Source organism: Anguilla rostrata, chromosome 7, assembly GCF_018555375.3.
Source record: "Anguilla rostrata isolate EN2019 chromosome 7, ASM1855537v3, whole genome shotgun sequence".
In the NCBI taxonomy this organism is placed as follows: domain Eukaryota; kingdom Metazoa; phylum Chordata; class Actinopteri; order Anguilliformes; family Anguillidae; genus Anguilla; species Anguilla rostrata.
The window spans coordinates 20,834,272-20,853,478 of record NC_057939.1 but is presented as its reverse complement, the minus strand read 5'-3'; the positions used below and the strand labels follow the sequence as shown (position 1 = coordinate 20,853,478).

At 44.9% G+C, this 19,207-nt stretch overlaps 1 protein-coding gene across 5 annotated transcripts in view; it reads right to left on the bottom strand.

Moving 5' to 3' along the window:
• sorcs2 (sortilin-related VPS10 domain containing receptor 2) overlaps positions 1–19,207 on the bottom strand; it is a 245,011-nt gene that overhangs the window by 165,303 nt on the left and 60,501 nt on the right. For all 5 annotated transcript variants that reach the window (XM_064343610.1, XM_064343611.1, XM_064343612.1 and 2 more), the window contains exon 2: positions 7,508–7,575. In XM_064343610.1, coding sequence (XP_064199680.1) covers positions 7,508–7,575 — 68 coding nt within the window. The remainder of the gene's footprint in view (positions 1–7,507; positions 7,576–19,207) is intronic.

The following is a 19,207-nucleotide window of genomic DNA, read 5'->3' as shown; positions in this document are numbered from 1 at the left end:
AGTGTATTGAATTTACCCATTTGTTTATTAAAAGGCATCCAGTAATATTGTGCTTCTGTGAGAGCACACCCAGGTTAGAGCCTTGGCCGCTTGTGTGTTTGGCTAATCGAAATTCCCTTGGTGCTCATTTTAAAGCACTTTTTAAAAAATAGACTCCAGCATAAAACTCATGGCATAAGCAGGTGTAAAAATGAGTAATGAACGTGGTTATTGTCTGTAAAAAGGCCCTGAATGGTGGGAAGACTAGTTGCCGGTGAAGGAGGCTCGGGGCTAAGGCAGAGGCCGGTTGGGAAAGACGCCGTTCCGTTTCTGTGTGCGAGAGGGAGATGCATTATTCATGGGGTAAAGGCTAGCGTAAGCTCCCCGTCATGCAGGTAGCCCTCATGGGACAGAAGAGAAGACGGGTTAAGCGATCCAGCACAGCTCTCCAGACGCATGGAGTCAAATCCCCCACAGTCCCCCTCCACAGTCCCCCCTGCATACACCCTGCACTGCCCCACATAACAGCCTCCTCCCCTGCTCACATACAGTCTGCTTCGCACACGGTAAAATGTTCAATTTAACTCCTAACTCCACTTAACAGAGTAAATGCGAGTCCAATAGGGACTGTATGTACTCTGCAAGAGTTGATTTGACACTGAACCTTTTACTCTGCACATTCCCCTGAACTCCAGGTTTCAAACTTCGCACAACAGCCAGCAAACGCACACAAGAACACACGTGCGCACACGGACACCTATCGACTCACTCATTCACTCACTCGCATTTACTCTCTCACTCCTCGAGTTCAAGGATTCCCAGCCACTCGCAAACCCTCGCCCTTTCACCATCCTAACATATGCTGTCCGCACACCTCACTCACACACACAGCTGACTCACACACTCAACTCTCTCACGTTCGTTCATCAGCCAAACAGCTCGCTCACACCCTCACTCTCTTCCACGCAGTTCAAAACCTGAGCAAACATGTCCCCATCTACTGTCCCCAATTGCCTCCCTGCCCTACAGTCAAAACAAAAACAATGGCTCTGGAACGAGAAGCAAAATGAGAAAACATAAATTCATTCTGAACCATGAAAGGCGACTTTAAACAAGCAGGGTTATTTCAGATTTGCATGTGTTTCACGTGAAGAATGCCTACAGCATCGAATACACTATATAAGACGCAACCTCTGCACCATGCTGTGAGCCAGATCACTACAAACACAAACTTTAGTTCTAATTATTCGTATAGCCTCCGAGTCAACCTTTCACCGGGAGCACTCCGGAGCTGCTTTAGAACCCACAAGTTGAGAAGCTGGCGTCGTTAACAGAGAGCGAGAGAGGGGGAGAGAGAGGGGGGAGAGAGAGTATTCTTTCCTGTGCTTAGAGCACATTCACTGTTTTCTCCAAGGCAGAAAAGGACAAATCCGGAGGGACCCATTTTTCTCCGCGGGCCAGATGTCTGTAGTTTCACCGTGCTGTTACTGATTCTGAAAAGAATGTCCGAGGAAACGCGATACTCGCTCCAGATGGCCATGCATTTACCTCAACACCAGCGGTCACAGGATAAGGACTTAAAATTGACAAAGCTTTCACATGAACACACACGCACATGCACACGCACACAGACACGCACACACACACGAACACACACAGCAGGTCACTGTGACCCAACACTGGGATGACATCTTCTTTACTGAATCTTGTAAGCCCAAACAAGAGAAGAAAAACAAGCATTATCTGATGTAAAATCTAGGATAGATTCAGAAAGAGTTTGAAGGCTAAATTTCATCCTCTATATCTAAAGTGAAATGAAGGTTAGACAAAGCTTTTTGGCTTAAATAAATTCACAATTTCACAATTTAAATGGTTGGTTAATGTATAAAGAAAATTTAAAATATGAGGCTAACAATATTGCTTATTGTTGTTATTCATTTTTAATTAATATCATTAATAATTAATGATAATAATAATAAATATTATTAGTTATTATTGCTTATTCATATCAACTACTTTATAGTTTTTTTAATGTATAAAAAACTTTCTGGGAACCTTGCTCATGGGTACAGTGCCACGCCAGGGATTTGAACCTGCAACTTCAGCCACCCTACAACGTCAGCCATCTACACCAGTAGACGACATTAGGGCACAAGCTCAGAAATCCTCTGGTAAACAAAAATTTTGGATCAAGTACAGCACCCTCCCCTGCCCTCCATCACCCCCACCAATGCCCTCTCACCCGCAGGCTCATTAACACTCACAGCCACATTTGCAATCGTGGCCTCATTAGCACTCACTGGGTGCTAATTCAGTCAGCGCGGTTAGCACCACCCGGCCTTGGGCACTTAGAGTGCATGCTGCCTTCACTGCCAAATCAGGGAGTACAAAACTGCTACCCCTCCTACGCTTGCCTCCGCCCCCTCCGCGCAAACACACACAAATACACACACGCAACAACACACACGCATATACCAACCAAATGCTTCCTGCAGAACACACACTTCCATTATGTTTCTGCTGGACCAATTTAGGCTAAGTACCTCACCCGCGGGCACAGGCAGTGTCCCACCAGACCAAATTGGCGAATGTCTGCTCCCGAGGCCAGCTGGTCTGCACTGATAGCGTGTAGCGTTCTGCATTGCCACCATGCTCTGCCACCATGCTCTGTCATGTCTGTTCAGGGCCACATGCAGTCAGTTAACCAGTCTACAGGATCATCACTGGCCCTGTTGATTTATTTATTCCAAAAGCACTTTCCTCAGAATGGCAGCTCTTGTCCTCCAAAGGGCATGAAATATGCATGGGGGTCTGGAGCGTAATGAGAGAGACGGTGCAGTCTGCGATTAACTATTTAAAACACAGCACCATCTGGCTTAGCAGAGAGAGAGAGAGAGAGAGAGAGAGAGAGAGAGCGAGAGAGAGAGAGAGATTATTACTGAAGCCCCCATAATCCACTAATTGGCCATTTCCGGGGAATTACATTATAAAAAGAGAGTGCATTGAGAGTGCATTGGTTATTTTAAAATGTAGTATTACAGTCATGATGACGAAGATGAATGATTATTATTTTTATTATTATGATCATCATCATTGTCATCTTAAGAATAAAGATGACTGAATGCTTATCAGGAATGTCTGTATCTCTGGGGAATGTAAAACTGAAATTTCAATCTGACAGTGAAACAGTGAGATCAGGCCAGGAGACAAAGGCCATGCGTGGGAGTTGTTTTGATATTTATATCGATTCAGGGGGTGGAAGAAAAAAAGAGGGAAAGAAAAAAAAAAACTCCCTCTTTCTGACTGCTCCCCCTGTTGGTGAACTGGTAGAAGGCCGTATGATTGTTCGTTTTTCTTGAAGTGTCCCTAATTCTGATTCACCAAAGCACAGTGGTCAGTGCATTATTATTTGATATTATTATCATTTCTTGTATTGTATTATTGAAGATGTAGCCCCAGAGATCAAGAGTTGGACTACACAGTGCTTTCTCTGGGCTACCCGCTTTCGTAAGTTCAAAAGAAGTACAAAGTAGATATGAATTATATATTGCATGTGTTAAATCACGTGCTTGTAAGCTTACAGATGTCTATGGATGTGGAACTGCACAGTGAATATGTATGAGGGTGTGTGTTTGTGTGTGTGTGTGTGTGTGCTCCATTGACCATGATATGCACTTATGTACATCGCTTTGGATAAAAGCGTCTCCTAAATAAATGTAATGTAAATGTAATGTGTGTGTGTGTGTATGCATATACATAGCAGTGTGTGTGTATGAGTGCGTGTTTACGTGTGTATACATATGAGTGTGTTCATGCAGATGGGGAGCGTAACCGCATGTCCGTGTGGATATGTATGCTCAACTGTTCATGCATAAGTGAACACACCATGTAAATGCAGACGTGCCTGTGTGCGATGGTCTGTGTGTGCTAGCACGTGTGGGCGTGGCCTCTCGCACACCAGAGTACGGTACGTGAGAAGCGCGCCGCTGCATGCGAAGCGCTCCTGAGCCGCGAGTCTTCACACTCATTAATTCTCACTGAGGGAGGATAATCCACACGGGCCCAGGAAAGGCGAGAGGGATTGGGGGTGTCCCCCTACATCCCCCACAGCCAACTGCTCCTCCCCGGAGACCTCACGCCACATCACTACAGAAACGACTGCGGGAGGAGTTAAAGAGGAATATTCCCCTCACCGCGTCCCCCAGCATGCATTGCTTCTTTTACCCTCCTCCCCAGCTCCCCAGTACAACCTCACACCCTGCGGTTATTCCCGACAAGTGGAAGAGAAATTCAGAAAAGGCAGCCCGTCCTGAAAGATGGCCGAGAGTTCATCTATAAATGGGTGATGGGAAGGCACTTAAGAGCCAAATGGAGGCATTAAGTTCACTGTGAGGTGAAAGGCATAGCCCTAAAAGGCCTACATCACGCAAACACACACACACACACACACACACACACACACGTTCACACGCGCACACGCACATACACACACACACACACACACACGTTCACACGCGCACACGCACACACACACTTTGTGTTAACACTCAGCTTTTCTCCTCTCACCTGGGGCCGTGCCCCGGCAGAGAGGGACGTCTCCTGGAGATAGCCATCACCACGGTAATCGCATCAATTATTGACCAGTGCCAGCGTGCTGTGAGTCTCCATTTACCCATGACTGCAATTACGGGTGTGTTAGCAAAGACACAGTAAAGAAGAGAGAGAGAGAGGGAGTCAGAGAGAGAGAGGGAAGCACAGAAACAGAAAGAAGGAGTGGGATAGAGACAGTGAAAGAGAGAGAGCAGGAGAGAAACAGACTGAGAAAAACATAGAGAGATTAGCGTCAACCGTGCCCTGTGGACCGCTCCTTGAATAAAAACCAGAGCCTTAGCACATTCTACACTGTTTCAATCCAGTCGCTGCTTCACTAAATAGGCATTTACATATTTAGCAGAGGATTGTGTATTTGCTTTGGCTTTGTGCGCTAAGGCAGGAAGGCTGAGTGACTTGAGTGCGGCTGATCGGAACAGGCACTGTTTATTTCTCCATTCTTTAAATTCCCTTGACCTTAACTTTGGCCTTTAGTAGAGATCTGCATTGTGCAGACAAGATTAAATATAAATTTGCTCAAAAGCAACCGACTGTATGCTTGGCGATACACATTTCTGGATGCTTGGCCTCCTGTGCAGCAAAGCAAAGAGACCACCTGCCCCCAAAACACAATGTTTAATGTTTAGTATTTCTCTATGTTTTTGCACTTTCAAAAATCTCTCTCTTTCTCATTTCAGGTGTTTGAATGAGGGGCACACAGAGCATTCAGGGGCACAGTTTGCGGAGGCACAAGCACAACATATCCTGTCTGTTTTCACCGAGTCCTGCCGACGATAATCCCTGACAATATATGACGATGCACAAAGGAGAGGAATTCTAATCTCGTGCGCTCCCAAATCCCTGCACCGCTGGGCAAAGGAGAGCGTAAATATTATTGCTATTTTGCTAAATTAACCCAGCTTGAGGTCCATCTCCTCATTATCTCTACAGCTTTCTGTCTGGGAAAAATATGTGAATGTGCACCAAGTAGTTTCCCAAAAGTCTTTCTAGGGTCATTCATTTCATTCATGAAGTGAACCACAACACATTTATAATGGATTCAAATTAGTTGCCACTCAGAGGAACTAATTCACACCCCAGCCCACATCCAAAAAAAGATAAATCATCCACTGCAAACTGTTACCTCCTGGCATATAAACAATGCTGATCCATGCTGAGAAAACCTGCACACATGTTCGAAGCACTGTAGCAATTAACAACTAACTGCCTTACAAACTACACTGTGGCTGGGCATGACATGCTATTGTAGTGTTCTTGGATTTCCTTAGTTTAACTACTTAAGCATTCAAGCAGAAGGGTTGTACAATGTTATACAGGAAAAAAAACCCTACAATTCTACAGCGAGAATCTGACTACCCTGTGTCTAAACAGTAACTTTTCACCTTCTAACTTTACTACATTTAGAAGGTTAAGGCAGCATTTTCTGTAATGATTCATTCATCTGTAATAATTTACTTGCCAGTTGTGGCACTGAAGCAGAAGATGAATACCGTCCTGGTTCTTAGCTCACCGGCACAATATTTAACTGAGAGGCCTCCTTTCCTGTTTCTGTGAGACACCTTCTTGATCTGCACCATCTGACAGTCAGAAACAGAGGAACCCTTCATTTTCTGCTTCTTCTGCTGTCTGATCTCTGGCTTGACGACATCAAAGCAGAACCTCAAGGACAACAGGAGAGCAGTCAGGCTGATGGTGAGAGATGTAAGCGCGCTGAACAGAGGCTGTTTCCTTCCCTCCTGTGTACCTGCTTCTTTCATCATATTTTACCTGCTTTATAAAATGATTCTCATAAGAATTTTCTCTTGCCTTAATTGAGCCCCTAACTGAAAATACAACCACAAGAATGGCATTATATATTTCAAGTTTAATGGGAGTTGTGCAGCCCATGAAGAACTAGCAGAGCTCAGTGGAAATGACTAAATAAATACGGTAAATAGATACCACAAATCTTTGGTTCCCCCAGAGCTCTTGAACTGGGACTCTATTCTTTTATGTACCATTCTTCCTCCAGGGTTCCAGGGCTGGAATCCATCCCTTTCTTTCCTCTCCTTTCTTTGCCGGAGAACTATCCTGCCCTCATTTTCCGGTATTCTATAACCGGAATTTCCTTTTCTCTTCCGTGTGCTCTGGAGTCAGAATCTTTCCATGTGCGTTCTAATGCAGCAGACATGCTGGAGAGAGCCAGGAGTCATGGAAACAAGGCCCTTGTGCCCTGGTGACGCAGTAAAACTTCAGGTCTCCAGTATTCACCCCAGCTATTGTAACTCTGAGCTCTCCGGCACATTCTCTAATACAGTAGGTGTGTGTGGTGCAAACCAGTGAGCTCTCTCTTAATGCTCTCTGCCTTAATGGATTCAGTGTCTTGACACTCATAATGCTGGCTAGAGGGGTACAGTGTAAGGCAAATGAGCTCATTCAAAATCAACAAACCTAGCACATTATCTTATACAAGTAGATGGCAGCCACAATAATGAACTTTGAAACCACAGCCAGACGCAGTGTTCTAATTAGGGAATGTTTCTGCCCTTTTCTAATTCTGCAAGAGCTTGTTATTTCAGTCCTGAGGGGACAAATTTGCCAGACAGCGAAAGAAGCAAAGAAATACAAAACCAAGGAACCCGCACAAAAATATGTGACAATACTGAAAATCCACAAAAACAGCACAAGGGGGAAATTATGCTTCTGCTCTTCATGAGTGATAAACTGCACCACCTTCAGAGAAGCTCTGTGGAAGATCCGCTCATTGTCAACCCTACTACTGCCAAAGACACACCCCCTCACAAGCCACTCCCCTCAGAGACGTGCCTCCCCTTGGAAATGCTTCTTTAAGCATACAGGTGTGTAAAGATGCTTAAATTTCAGGAGGGGGACAAATGTGACATCATCGAGAGAATCCCTTGAGTGACATGTGACCTACCTCCACAGGGAGCTTTCCAGCACCTTGGTGGAGTCTGCATGGTAGTACTTCGTCAGGATGAGTATAACCTGCAGGAGAGAAGAGACATAAATTCAGAACAGGTGGTAAAAATTTGAACCCAGGACCTTCTTGCGGCCACTGTACCCACAAAATAAAAACAGATGCAATAATTATACTGTATGAGTGCTTTACTGCTTTGCACAGCATTCTGGGACATATTACAGCAGTGGTCTTCAGTCCTGGTCCAGGAGAGCCACATGGTCTGCTGATTTTTGGTGTTACTTGGCACTTAATTGATCAATTAAGGCAGTCAGTTACACAGTCACCTGGTTCCTTGGGTCTGAATAGCTAGAGTGATAACTAAAACCAGCAGACACTGCGGCCCACCAGGACCAGGAATGAAGATCACTGCATTAGAGTAAACCATCCTTGTCCAAAACATATTTCAGTCTGACTGAGCCAAGATGCTTTCAGACAAAACAATAACTGATAAAATGACAAAAACATGTCAATATACATCAATATTCCAGGCCACCAATACTCCAGGCCATAATAAGAATCATAATAAGACAATCTGAATCAACCATCCCTTCAGAGGACAGTAAACAGACTATGAAATCTGTTGCACTGGAAATATTGACACAACGTACCCCTGGTGTTTTGTGTAAAGAACACTAAATATGGAGGGAGTGCACCATCAAAACTGAGGCCCTAGGCCCATCAACAGAGAGAGAGAGCAGCAGTGACTATTTTGGCTATGTTCTCTTTATCAGATGCCCACTCCTGGAGTTCCATCATGAAGACCATAAAGTTTCACTGGGAGACACAAGAGGCCAGAAGACTGCATGCATCTGTTGTCAAAGCACTGTATCCTTCCATGGTTTAACCTGGGACAAGCCTTCAAACAATGTACAGCTACAACACGACGGAACAGCAGACTGACCGAATAGCCTTGCATCAAAATGCCTCCCTGATGTCATTTATACCTGTTCTGGGGGCAAAAGATTCCTTGCATTTATATATATATACAATGGGACACCATCTGGAGCATCAAAGTTCTGACGTGCAGCAGACCATGGGGAATGTTGTCACCCAGGGAAGGTTCAGGCCCTCCGTGTAGCTTAAAAACCCAGCTGACTGATTGGCTACGCAAGCCCTCATTTTTCCAGCTCGCCTGCCTTGCTTCAAATGGGAGTTCAGCTCTCAGTCAGTTTTCTGTCTATTAATAAATATATAAATAAGTTCCAGATGGTTCTGGACTGTATTTGTCAGGGTGCTCTCTAGCAGGCAGGCTAGGGTTATTACTGCAGCCTGGGCAGTGTTCGACAGCGTCTGTTTACTTCTCCCTGGCAGGGTTGGCGGTACTGGCGCACAGGCAGTCAGATGGCGATACTGCGATTGGGTCGCTCTGTCGCAGGGTCACCCAGAGTTCCCCAGTCATTATGTCCTTTGAGGAGAGGGGTCAAAGGTCAATCTTGCTTAATTCTGTACTGCTCAGCATTAACCCACGCTGAGTTGCAGTACACTCGGTATGATGCTACGGGGGAGTGGACCGACAATCAGAGAACATGCAGGAGCGGGCAGAAGCTCCCCCATGACTCATACTGTCACCGACACCAGAGGGGAGGCGACCATTACGCAAAGTTTGTTTGCAGGCATGCAGGGAAAAAAAACTGTTCTCATACAAATAGCTATCTTGATTGGCTCTTTAATTTCAGAGGAGGTATTGATATCGCCACCCCCTTCCCACATATTGCCAACCCCTTCACGCATAGATGTAGATGACACGTTTAGTTGAGCATAGGAAAATATTTTTTCTTTAACCCTGCTGCTACTGGGATGGGACGTGCCCGTGTAGTCTGCAAGCAACACAGAGGAGAAATCCATAGAGCTTCAGTATAATTCATCATATGGGGATGGTCTCACACTACAGCACAAGCCTGTTCTTTGTGAACAGGAGTAGGGTGCGGAGGGGGGGCTGTTATCTTTCTTATCGCCAGCTGTGAGAGAGGGCTGCATGGGGAGGGCGCTGACGGAAGTAGCCTGCTGCAAGGTCAGGAAGAGCGAGAGATTCTCTGAGCATGTGTAAGCGCAGCAGGCCAGGGTACAGCACTTCCTGGAGCAGGACTTATAAACACTGCGGTGTCAGAGGTGGGATTGCACTATCGCTGGGAGTGGTGTCTCCCCCTTGTGTCAGGGCCTGGAATAGCACTTGTGCAGAGGCTGAGGGCCCCATTCACAGAGCCTCCCTTGTGGACGAGGAGGCCGGCCGAGAAAACTTAACAGTCATATAGAGGGAGAGAGAGAGAGAGTGGGAAAATGCAAGAGAGAGAGAGTTTAGCGGTCCAGGAGCTCTAGACCTCAGTGGAATTGCTCCAGGCCATTCCACACAGCTGACGGAGTTCAATGGGATGCCCCAGAGGTCTGGCGTGTTCAATGTCAGATACCGTCAGACATAGGAACTGCCAGACACCTGATTCCTACAGTTCAGAGTGAAACTCTTCAGAGCCGTTTCACACCTTATCACACCAAATGCAGGTTTACTCACTGGAGCTGAGATACGCACCATTGTTATACAGTGATATACGGTGATGGTGATTTTACGATTGCTTTTACACAATAAGCCTATGGTAAAAGCCATTATGACTGTACGCTTATATCACGGCATGCTCATTATCATTGAAGGGCTGCTTACTATTCCGCACCTTGTTTTTGCTGCTCTACTGACAATCACTCTATTTATCTTGTCAGGATGTCCTTGTAAGTCGATCTGCATAAGTGTGTCTGTAAAAAGAATAACCACTGGAACCACTAAGACAACATCAGGTTCAAGTCAGGTCAGTCTGAGATTTGCACAGTTGCTTATACTGTCATGAGACAACAGATCAATATTCTGAATACATGGCTAACCCAGACATAGTTTACGGGGTCAGACTGAAACACAAGTTTCTGTGTCTGTATAGTGCATGTATATTAAAATCTGGCCCTCAAATCCAAATCCGGCCCTGGTTTTCTTTTCTCCCAGGTAATGAACTGCACAATTAGTACTACTCATTTGCCAGACTGTCATCGCACCTGACTCCCAGGAAAAGGGAGGGTGGAAAACCAGCAGTTCTGGGCCCTTGGGGGCCAGGCTTTGAGTAACAGGGGTACAGAGGAAACATCTGGATAGCTCTGCTAATTGCAACATCAGGAGACAGTAACCTCAAATGTCCATGAGTGAAAGCAGATCAGGCAATGCCCAGAAAATAACCTGTCTGTGGGTCCCCTCAATGGCAGGCTCTAAAAGCTAGGCTTGCCTTGACTTTGCATACTGAAGCCCCTGCAATGCTGACCCCAGACCCCCGCCATCAGGTGGAGGGGTAAAGTGGGAATTGGGGGTGACCACTGCCAGCCCAGTCAATGCAGCTATTGTGAAAAAACCCTGGATTCAACATTTAGAGTCTCCTGGGACACGGGAGGGGCAGAATGCAGAAAGCCAAGTCAGCGACCTCTCCTTTGAATACCTGGATCAACAATGGATGAGTGAAAGGAGGAGGAAGAAAGCAACAGGACATCGCCTCAGGAACTGCGCCTGACTGGCGTGTGCAAATGAGAGAGAGAGACGGAGACAGAGAGAATGAGAGAGGGAGAGAAAGGGAGAGAGAGAGAGAGAGAAAGAGCAGAGCTTTGGTCTAAGCTACCAACAGCCTTTAGTCAGTACAACGTCAGTACAACGTGACCTCCCACAGATCCACAGGGACTGGCCCGTCTAGCCTTTCTTACCTATGGCCTCATCCCGGATAACAAAGCAACCTCATCAATAATGGAGACGGCCTCCTGAAGGTTTCTTCTCTCGAGGGCTGCCTTTGGCCTCTCCGAGGTGACAGAAAGCCAGCCTTCAAGGTTCTTTTAAGGGCATCTCATTTAGGTAGGGAAAAAAACTAATGATTATTTTTACCCAGCTCATCACCAGGTATAATTTCATTTATTAATTGGTTTATTTGACAAGGACAAGCGGAGAAAACACTGATGCCAGTATAAAGACAGCATCCGATGCTCGGCAAACATAATTTTCAACACCAGTCCCATGACAGGCATCGATCAATCGCCTATTAATTTGTAAGTAATTTAAAGAACAGACAACCTATGGCAAATAAATTAAAGAATCCATTAAAAAACAATGGGTGAGATGGAAGGAGAGGCACTCCAATAAGAGAGAGGCAGAAGGCTTCAATGTGTCTGAATCACAGGGAGCTGTCACAGCCAGACACGCGGCCTTGTTAGCAACAGAGGGGACGAACAGAGAGCATCAAGCTGCATTTCCCATCTCCGTATGGAGAGGAGTGGAGCTCAAGTGCCACTATCTTTTTTCTTTTCTCATCCATTCCACCCTCCACATAAAAAAATGCTAAAAAGATTTAAGAACAAATCATTCATCTGCACGGCAAAATAAGTTCTGGGGGCTTCGTTCCAAATCCCCCCCCCGAAGAGCCACGGCAAAATCCAAGTGTTCTGCGTACCGCGGTTCCACAGTTCCTCTCCGCCTCACGCAGCACAAGGCCAGCGATCCCGGATGATGGGAAAATAACTCCACGGTTTGGCAGCGACGGGCCAAGAGAGGCAGGCGCATTAATCACTCAGGAGGCGAGGCGCCGAAGGAGAGGCTGTTTGGCAGCACCCCGCGTAAACTCCCGGTAAACTGCTGAATATGGAAACTGCGATCCCGGGGCAATTGCCCGGTGCACTGGCAGAGCTGGCACCGGCTGCTGGGATGCCACACGCGAGGCTTTTATCTTGATTACTGCTGGCTTGACCAGGCCACAAGGTTCACATGGTGACAAGTTTATAAGGCCAAAGTCTACACTCCTAATCATGTCTCCCCTTAGTCTTCATATGTGTGTGTGTGTGTATATATACACATATATATACACACATATATATATATATATGATTTTTTTAAACACATGTAATTCATGTGGAGTCTTCCTCAGGGGTAAGAACAGGATCAAGGACTCAAACCCACGAGTTACATTAATTTTTCTCAATTATACATAATTTTTTTAATACTATAAGGGATTCAGGCATGTACGCCATGTCAAGGACAGAATCATTAAATACACTGCCTCCAGTTTATGAATATCATAAGGGATTTGAGAGTTACCAGGCTATTCATCTAACAATCATATATGTACATGTATTAATCTGAATAATTCCTTCCTGAATAAGACCTGCTGTACGATACTACACTCAAACAATGAACTAAATCGTCAATGTTTAATTCAATGAAGAATAGTATTAACACGACCACATGAGATATTATTAAAACAATATCTCACAACGAGTATTCATGAAGTACAAGTTATGCCCTCATCGCAGTGAGACAAACGGCTGGAGTCTCTATTAACTAAGAAATATGAAAATATGCCTTTGCCACCAGATGCCATGTTCTGTGCGCCCTTCCTTCTTGTCGGCTCCAAAGCCAATGTTTCTTTATACTGATAAGAAAGGAAACATCTCCCCAAGTTGCTAATTTTACAGTTCCACGACCAAAGTGATTCTGAATAAGGGACATGTGAATAGCCTTTAGAGAACTTTAAGAGAACAGACCACTGTTGAAATTCACAAAACGCAAAATATGAAATAACTTGCATTCCCCACATTCAGCCTCCAAGTTCCTAATTCAAAGACATCAATGAAACATCATTACTGAGGTTGTTAGTTTGTTGTTAGGTTGTTAGGGGGAGCTTTCGATTTGCTGCTTGGCCAGACAGAGCCGCCATTAAACATCTGGTATCTTCTGGTGCTTGTAAGTGCTTCTGCACTCTCAACACTAAGATTAATGCACAGGGAAAGCCCAAATGAGTTGAGGCCACGACCCTGTATACCAGCAGGAGAGAAGATGGTTGAGTAAATACAATGCGCTCCCTCACAATTCAAGGATTCTTTAAACATATACAAGTAATTAAAAAGCACATTTTGCATCAATGTCTTGAAGACACCACATCCATCCGTAATCAGGCAAGTCCTTTAAAATGAATGTTATTTAACTCAGACTAAACAATTTGAGTTCACAGAGTGAGAATGAACCCATGGGAGTTTCACAGCAGTCTCATAAGACTGCTGGGAAATTCCAGAGCTCGTTCACAAATCCACCTGGACGTTTTACTATGAATCCATTATTCATTACATTCATTGTAATGTAACTAAATGAATTACATTTACCCAAGGAGGCATCTCAGCTACCATGGAAACAATGGTAATATCTTCTTATAATATTGCAGGAATGCAATAATGTTGAGGGTGGAATGTATCATCGTACAGTAGCTGTAGCCGAGTGATGACATTTACTGGGAAGAGTCAATTCAAAGGTCATGACCCCAGTGCCAGAAAAGGAATTGTTTGATTGGATGTGTTGCAGTTGGAAAATGAAGGAGGCCAAGGGGTGAGCTGAACATACTGACTCCTTAATGTTCAAATAAAATATCAGAAAGACTTCCCACAGAAAAGCTGATCTTAATGAATGCCTATAAACTAGCTATGACACCAAATGCCATTGAGAGAAAAGTCTAGGAAAGTACTGTAGTTTGCGACTCACAAATTACATTAGATTAAATTACATTCCTCTAGCAAATGCTCTTATCCAGAATGACTTACAATGTAGCTGACAACATCCCCAGACGAGCAAGTACAAATGCAACATTACTAAAGTGCGAGCGCAAGTTAACTACATGCTAACCAAGAACTAAAGTGAAAATTTGAAATACGCAAAGATTACATCCATATTAAGTCATAAAATATAAAATAATACAGATACAACCATACAAATAATATAAAATGAATTATTGTGAAGGATGAGATGGGGATGGGAGGGGAACTAAAATGGAGTCTGAAGAAGTGGGTCTTCAGTCGACTTTGGAAGATAACCAATGATACTGCTGTCCTGACCATTGTGGGAAATTTGTTCCACCACTGGGGTGTCCAGTGCAACCAGACTAGAAGAAAATACCATGCAGGAGGGGATCAACCAGTCCTCTCAAAGTTGGCATGTCAAATCAATACAAAAGAGATTCCTTGTATGTTTTTAAGAGACAGAAACAATAAAAGGAAGAATGCCATGCCCGTAAACACACTATCAATGTTTCATTTTATATCTGGAGAAAATAGCATTTTGGGACTTTCAAAACATAATATCTGTCCTGTATGTGAAGTTCATGGCCTTTTAAAGTGAGTGACTTCTCCATTCACCCAGAATCTTACAGCGGGGATTCAGATGAGTAAACCATTCCTAAAACCTACAAAATGACACCTGAGGGAGAGAAAGGGCAATCTTAGAATTCTCTGAATTATTTCCACGGCAGTGTATCATGGTAATGTTGCTTTCCCACAATCCCCAAACAGCGACACCCCTGCAGTGCTAGTTCCATGGCCTGTTCTTTTTGATGCACTGGTCCCTGTTGGATGTGCAAACAGTAGCATGCAACAGTCACACACACACAAACAAAGGGGTTCAAATGTCACTGGAGCTTCCCCACATCTTGCCTGTAAATAAAATGAGGAAGAGGCAGCATTTCAAAAGCAACGAGGAAGGCTAACTGAGCCAAAACACCTCTGTGAATCTCACTGACATTTTTGATAAAGTTTTGATTTGCTTTTGCCTGTGTCAACCAGTATCTTTCACATTCAAGGGGTGAGTCAATCTGGCAATGTTTTTTTTTTTTGGACCACCACACATAACAACTGGTTTATTTTGATTCAAGCTAAAAATTTTACAGCTTAAATTGGTGCTCAATGTTAAGAACTCACAGTGGCTGTCAGATTAAATCTACACACTCTAATCTTTGCCCCAATTAAAACTGGGATAGCCGACACTGCTCCAGACCTTACAAGCTGTAATAGTGGGGTGCTATAGAACAGGGGAAGCTGGAGACCTGTGTATCCCATCTTCAGGGAAACCTGCAGGACCACCAATTCCACTAGAGCACACACATATTCATGTGCCCCTCCTCACCCCCACAACCCTCCCGAATTTTCCTCTCACTCCCCTTTCTTTATATCTGTGGGGCCGTTTCAGATAAACTGAGCTGACTTCATTCTTTACCTCAGTGTCAGTGGTCTGTGGTGAATATCTCCACACAGGAGGGCTGGGGGTATGCAGACATGAAGTCTAGGCAAGAGAGATTATTTCAGAAAGAGAAGATGGTGGTGGGGAGGGAAGGAAAAACAGGGAATCACTTTTGTCGAGTGTGAAACTATTAATAGTAATTGTAGCTACATATTTTTGTCTCTCTCTCTCTCTCTCACACTCACTCACTCACTCTCAGGGCTATAATTAAGGTTTCAGATACAGCTCACCTGAAGGTTAATTAATTTTCATAAATTTCAACATGTTTATTATGGGCTTTTGTCAATTTAGTTTCATCTTTCAGTCCAGCCAAAGGAGACTCCTATATGAAAGAGTACAGTGGTGCAACAGCACTGAGTGCAGTGTATTATAGTGCAGCCTCCCCAAACAGAAATAGCTCTTCTTGTATTTATCTCTCCCACCAGGCGTTAAAGGTGTCAATCTGGAAGGGTTATACGTTTCTCACCGCCAAAAATAAGCCCTGTTAATTTCACAGATTATAAAAAAGCAAAACATTGCAGGAGTAGCACAAATCGTGCTGCAATCCGCTGCCTATGAGCCACAGTGGGACCCTCTCAAGACCTCCAACAGGGACCCAGAACGGGTGTCAGATTGATCAATCTAGCAACCAAATGAATGAGGAACTGCCTTTGGCTCCCGATTGGTTGATCGTCTCATTCCAACAACTTGGACAAAAGCAGAGAGGGATTCCAGAGGCCTTGGTCCAGATGATAGCTGTGTTTGCTTGTTTTACCAATTTAGCAATAAAAAATACATAATCATACACAGTATGTTACAAATCGCATGTCCATTGTGGCCCTCTCAGAACAGGTATGGCAGTGCTGCTTTTTCAATAAAAAAAGAATGACATGCTCTGTATACGGAAGAGTCACTGTATTCAAATACCACAGTGTCACCTGACAGGAAAATACAAAACAGCAATCAACATATTTGATTAAGAACTGAGCTCCATCTCTGGACTATAGAAGTAGAGCTCCACATATGGACTATAGAAGTAGAGCTCCAAATCTGTACTATATAAGCAAAGCTCCATATCTGGACTGTATACTATAAGTAGAGCTTCATATCTGGACTATATACTGTAAGTAGAGCTCCATATCAGGACTATATACCATAAGCAGAGCTCCGTATCTGGACTATATAAGCGAAACTTCATATCTGGACTATATGCTGTAAGTACTGCCCCTAATCTGCCCTGTATACGTAGAGCTCCGTATCTAGATTATATAACTGCAGCTCTGTATCTATGTTCATAAAGCATCTCAGGGTAGGAGAGGTGAACTAGGGCCAGGTTTCCCCTGTCGGTATCCTCACTTTTCCCACAGTGAACAAAGAGATGAAAATGATCCTAGAACAGCGCTGCTACTCTGAGACACTTCATGGACTAGGCATAAAGACTGCCTTAAAAGGAGTGTGGAGCAGCCCCCCTGTGGCAAAGCCTGGCAGAGGAGAGCATACTGGGCCCTGGGCCTGGTGGTGGCGTACCCCAATCCTAGTCGGGAATATTCAGCTGTGTCCTGGAGCTAGGTCTCAGGCCGGTTTAATTTACGGGAGTGATAGAAAATAGAAAAGGGTAATGCTCCACGAAAATGAGAAAAAAAAAATTAATAAAATAACAGCGAGGAGACCCTCTCTGGATAATGGACACCTGCAGAGACACCGTTTCCAAAAGTAATAAAAGCAGACAAGAAACATGTACAGAATCGCTGTACAGAATTTTTTTTTTCCTTCTTTTTTCCTCCGCAACAAAAAAGTAGGACAGCTAACGTTAAAAGCACAAAAGATTTCCACTCAGGGAAATGATCTGTCCATAAAGTAAGCGAATAGCGCTTATCTTTCCCAGACAACCGGGTTCAGCAAATAGCACGCCGCTCTAAGCGGCATACAAGGCGCAAGGCCGCGACGCACTCCGTCACAAAGATCAGACGGTCAGTTAAATATGAAAGATATGAAAGCCGCAGCCCACGAACGGGACGACGCGCTCTCGCTCGGCGCTGACCTCAGACCGTCCCGCCGCTCCGTATCGCTCCCGCATGTTTAATGGGACCATGGGATTTAGGGACTTAAAAACTCGCGGGGGAAACCATTAGACCCGGACGTTCCTAATGAAGTCCCCAGACAGACGGGCGGGCGAGGTTACGGTGGAGAGAGAGGCCGGGCCGAGGAGGGAAATAAACACGGGGGAGGACATGATGGATTTTAATGGGGGGAACCGTTAAATGTGAGTGGGGGGGGGGGGGTGCGCGTAAACGCCATTAGCATGGAGCTGTTCTTCTCATCTTCTGAGCGGTTTCCCCCCCTGTCTGGGGAAACATAAAAATGCAACTCCGGCTACCTTTCCTGGCACAAGTACAGCGACACAGAATCCTATCTGAGCAAGCCAGCCTCTTGGTTAGCGGATACAGCTGTTACCACCGCGAACAGCTGTCCCGTCGGGTTAGCGTTACAGCAGCCCCGGTTTCTTCGCCGTCGCCCGCGTTTGCCGTTTGGCACGAGCTCCCCTCCGCCGGCAAAAGAGAGGCCTGCTTTGCGAACCCGAAACCCCCCTGGGCTGGAGCGCGGCCCGCCAGGAAATGCCCCCCCCCTAAACTGGAGCCACCGCTGGTTCTGCGACGGGGGCGGAGCTTCACTCAGACGCAGAGGCCTGGCAGAGAGCGCAGAGCCCGACTGGCTCTGGAGGGAACTCATCCAAATTGAGACATGCTGCTGCTTTGAGTTAACAAGTTCCTGCACCACTTGTGTGGAGAGCTAATCCGTCCAAAACATAAAATTTTCACACTCGAAGCTCAAAGTGTGTGCACATCTGAAAGCCTAACTGAACACCAGAAGCTCCTGATCCCCCCCCCCCCCCCCAAAAAAAAGGCAATAGAGCACCATAATCATGATACAGGAGCCCAGAAATGAACACACAATTTCTATATGGGTGTGGAATACAAATCTGGGTAAAACAGAAGCAATACCAAAAGAAGAAGTACTGCAGAATGAACCCCTTTAAGTTGTAATTACGATCACCAAATGTGATTAGAATGTTTAACTGGGCAGTCTAATGCTGATGTAACATCACTACTGGTAATTGAAAGCAATGGAGTTCTATTAAAATTGTTGAAGTGGGTGAAGAGTATGTATGGGAATGGTCTTAGCACCCAGCTCCACTGTGTTCTCACTGTAGGCCTATGACCCAACAGAAATACAGTTCACCCTGACTCGTAGCAACATAGTACTGCATGTAATGCAAGTTTCATTCCAGTCTACTTACCACACATCCAAGATCCAAGTTATTTAATTTTAACATACTGTATATGTATGTATTCAAAAGTTATCATTCCTGTTTGGTGATAGCTTTTTAAGCATTGTGCGAATATTTTTACATGAAGCTAAGGAAGTGGGAAAGCATCTGGGATGCGTTTTTCAGCCCACTTTCCTAGATCACCTCAAGGGGGCACTATGGGAGGGTCATTAGTGGCATACTGCAAGTTCTAATAACAGTGTTTCCAGTTTATTGTGCTGCTTATTTTCAGCTGTTCCATTCCTTGTTTAAATGAGCACACAGCTCACTGTAATTACCATCAACTGGA